Source organism: Periophthalmus magnuspinnatus, chromosome 22 (assembly GCF_009829125.3).
Source record: "Periophthalmus magnuspinnatus isolate fPerMag1 chromosome 22, fPerMag1.2.pri, whole genome shotgun sequence".
Taxonomy (NCBI): domain Eukaryota; kingdom Metazoa; phylum Chordata; class Actinopteri; order Gobiiformes; family Gobiidae; genus Periophthalmus; species Periophthalmus magnuspinnatus.
The window spans coordinates 2,192,263-2,196,165 of record NC_047147.1 but is presented as its reverse complement, the minus strand read 5'-3'; the positions used below and the strand labels follow the sequence as shown (position 1 = coordinate 2,196,165).

General features: G+C 35.8%; 1 protein-coding gene across 1 annotated transcript; it reads left to right on the top strand.

The window, feature by feature from the left end:
- The first annotated feature begins 206 nt into the window (after positions 1–206).
- On the top strand, positions 207–3,613 carry LOC117390831 (interferon-stimulated 20 kDa exonuclease-like 2). The gene is made up of 3 exons (XM_033988637.1): positions 207–836; positions 1,835–2,035; positions 3,494–3,613. The coding sequence occupies exons 1-3, from the start codon at positions 207–209 to the stop codon at positions 3,611–3,613; spliced, it is 951 nt and encodes a 316-aa protein (XP_033844528.1).
- Positions 3,614–3,903: the final 290 nt, after the last annotated feature.

Below are 3,903 nucleotides of genomic sequence, written 5' to 3'. Positions count from 1 at the left end.
TTTAATGTTGATAGTGGCATCCTATTATCCTATTGTGTAAATACAGAGTGTTTTCAGAGTACTGACTTGATTCCTTGGTATCAAAATCAAGTTTGAAATTTTAATATTGTGACAACACTACTATGTATGGGGTGTGGCTACCAAAAGTAACATTTGACATTATTTTAGTTATGTATTTTTGTTTTACAGTTACAAACAGCTAAACCATGTCGGATAACAACCCACCTCTGGACAAGATGCAGCAGAAGAGGAAATGGAAAAAGACGATACAATGGAACGTGCCAAATAATACAGACAATACTAACACACCACATTGCAATGAAACTGATTATACAGAGTCTCATGGCACTTCTATCAAAGGTACGATTCATTCAGGAGTCAGTTTGGGTCCGTCCTCTTCCCATACCTCTGCTCCTGTGCGGGCTGCTCAGGTTATTACTAGCTCCACTTCGCAGCAGCACTGTCAGCCAACCACCTCAGTGCACAACCAGCCCTCCTCTTCTTCTGGTGTGAGACCTCTGGATTCTAAAAGGGACGTCTCCATTGCTGCTGCTATTTCATCTACACAACATAGTGGAGAAAGGATCGTTCACTTCTCCTTTCCAGTAGTCACGCCGTCTAAGTGCTTGGCCATAGACTGTAAGATGGTGGGCGCAGGTTACAAAGGCCACATAAGCCTGCTCGCACGGTGCAGTATTGTCTCGTATGATGGAGACGTGGTGTACGATAAGTTTATCTGCCCGATGCTGCCCATAACAGACTACCGCACACAATGGAGCGGCATCAGGAAGAGTCATCTACACGGGGCTATGCCATACAACCAGGCCAGGAAAGAGGTGAGAAGAAAAAAAGTTGTGTATGCCAACTTATACTGTTTAGCTTCAGCTTGATGTCATGCGTAATACAATTTACTGTATTTATTGTGTAGGTTCTCAGATGTTACTACAAAGAGTTAAAAATGGATATATTAGTTTGGAAAATCTGTTGTTTTTATTACCATCATAATATGATGGTAATAAAAACAATAAATGTCATTAATATGATGATCATATTAATGACAATAATATAAATTGGCTAAAGGAGAGAAGTATTTTTATTGCACTTCAATCAATTTGGCTCTTCAGAACACTAGTAGACAAAGAGCAAAGTGCTAATGGGTTTTTTTGCAAATGGTATATTCATATATTTTCTTATATCCAATAGAGATTGACTGATGTTTTAGTTTTTTTCATGCCCCGATTTGGAATCCAGAGAAGCCAATGTACAATAAGCTCTGCGGATATTTTTGGGCCAATATGTGAGACAGATTTTTCTTATTTTCCCCAAATGAGACCTTTTTACCACAAATCAAGTTACGTTTTGTGTTTTCTCTTGTGTACAAAAGTGTACAAATCAAAAAGGCCAATAGCCGATACACTAAAAAGTGCAAATATTGGCCATATATTGGCCAACTGATATCTCCAATATGCACATTACATATATTCATTGTTTGTTTTGTCGTTGTTGTTTTTTTGTTTTTTTTAAACCTTTTTTAAGCCTTTAAGGGTGATTCCAACAAATGAACAAATTAATCATGAACGCCCTTATTGGGCTATATAAAACTAGGCAAGTACTAAATAAATTGCTTACCTATTTTTTAAAGCTTTGCAAAAACTGTGTCATTTGAATATAGTTGGAAAAATGTTAAGAGGAGGTACTCATTTTTGTCAACTCACATTACAAAATGAACCTTTTTTTTTTTCAAATCCATAAGATCTACTTCAGACCCAAACAATAATAGTCAGGCTGGCAAGGCTGGCAGTGGTTCTGAGAGCTTATATTTTGTCACTGTCAGATCCTGAAGCTGCTCATGGGGAAGGTGCTGATTGGACATGCCATTCACAACAACCTCAGAGTGCTAAACTACTACCACCCAAGAACTCTGATCAGAGACACATCCCGGGTCCCTCTGCTCAATGCTATGGCTGGATTCCCCGAGCATCAGCCAGCTTCACTCAAGAGGCTCATGAAGGCTATCTTCAACAAGGACATCCAGGTATCGCCACCCTCTTCTGTAAAAATCAAATCCAACTTTATTTATAGAGCTCTTTAAAACCAACACAGTCGACCAAAGTGCTTTACACAATAATAATAATAGTCAGTATCACAGGTTAGAATCCTAATTTCATTGAAACATAGTTAACTGAATTATATTTAAGGTTTTACAAAAAGAATTCAAGCCTAGTTTTTTTACATTTTGGTGAAGTTAATTACTTAATAATTTGACTTCCTGGTTGGACATGAGCAGCAGATATCATATACGTAGAGGTAATTCCTGTTTACTTACCTAGCAACCATAATTTAAACAAGGGCTAAAACATAGCACATTGTCTTTGCACAGGAGTTATTGTTAGACTAATACAAAAATAACCACACTTTTATTTTGTTAAATCAATGTTTCATCTATCAGGAAAATGCCTTCTGTGCATGTGAATCGTCTGAATTTCGAATGGAAGGTTCTGTGTTGATAACATAGGTAGAGCAATTTCATTTTAGAACTCAATGATACTCCCTGTATTTTTGTACTTTTCTTCTTTAACTTTTTTTTTTCTCCACAAACGGCCATTTAACAAATGCAAAGCTTCGGTGAATATTTATCACAGATGCTATCCCACCAAACCAAGTAATAAGCAGAAAAACATGGAAACCTGCCATATTCACTTTAAATTCAGTTATTCATGCTTACTTTTTTTTATATACGTTCATTTATATACATCATTTTGACCTGTTGACCGTACTTTGTTTAAAGGGGACATGTTATGTAAATTTTTTTTTTTTTTTTATGAGCTTTTAACCATGTTATAACAATGTTATTTTGATGGATTCATACATATTTCAGTAAGCCTGTTTTCACCTACCCCCTCTCTCCACCCACTGTACTTATTTTCTAATTATTCATTGATCTATGTGGGAAATAGTTTAATACTAAATATCAGAAAAAACAAATGTCTTCTTTAATAAAGTCATAGTTTGATTAAAATAAGTTATGGTCTGATATGGATGTGTATGATTTATTTATTTATTTTTACTTTTTTGTGCGGATACGGATATTTGGTTTACTACTGTGACCACCAGTAATCTCTGATATATCAGTAACTGATATTTAACTTTTAAAATCCATAGCAAAGCGTACACATTAATCTCAATTTGAAATAAAGATCACACATTAACTTTTTACTTTTGTAAAAAATAATAAAATATATTTATTTGGGATGTAAAATAATTTGCATATTTAAAAAACATACAGCCATATTTTTAGCTGAATTTGCCTTTTCTGTTTCCTTTTTTACTCACTTGTCTCTTCAAAAAGACATATCTGATGCACTGGCAAACTGGCAAACTGGGATGACACTATCAAAAAATATGAAGAACATAGCGACTCCAGCATGTGCAAATACCAATATTCAAACCTATATGTTGCCCCTGGTTCAGATGCGTTTTCTTGTGTCTTCAGATGGGGAGTAATGGTCATTCGTCTGTGGAGGATGCCAGGGCCACGATGGAGCTTTACAAAGTGGTTGAAGCGGAGTGGGAGCTGAAGAATGACTCCGCAGCTCTGTTCAATGGAAAATAAATGAACCATGATGGTTATGGTTCTTGACTTGTAGATGCAAAAAAATGTGACTTATACTTGGGTTATATTGTTGGACTGTTGAGGTAGAGATTTGTTCTCAGGTAAATCTCAAACTATGCTGCAGTCACAAGATACGACAAGTATGATACTTGTCTTGTGATATTTTAAGCAACTTTTAAAACAAAACTATTTACCCTCTCAAAGTTGTTTTTGGGGTGATTTGTGCATGCCCAATTTTTAATTGTTTATTTTCAAGATGCCCTTTTGCCAATCTACCTTTTCACCACCAC

Excerpts from the sequence above, each read along its gene's own strand:
- LOC117390831 (XM_033988637.1), top strand. The coding sequence starts at position 207 with ATGTCGGATAACAACCCACCTCTGGACAAGATGCAGCAGAAGAGGAAA. Across the intron at positions 837-1,834 it reads ACAACCAGGCCAGGAAAGAG|ATCCTGAAGCTGCTCATGGG; the intron begins GTGAGAAGAAAA and ends TGTCACTGTCAG. Across the intron at positions 2,036-3,493 it reads TCTTCAACAAGGACATCCAG|ATGGGGAGTAATGGTCATTC; the intron begins GTATCGCCACCC and ends TTGTGTCTTCAG.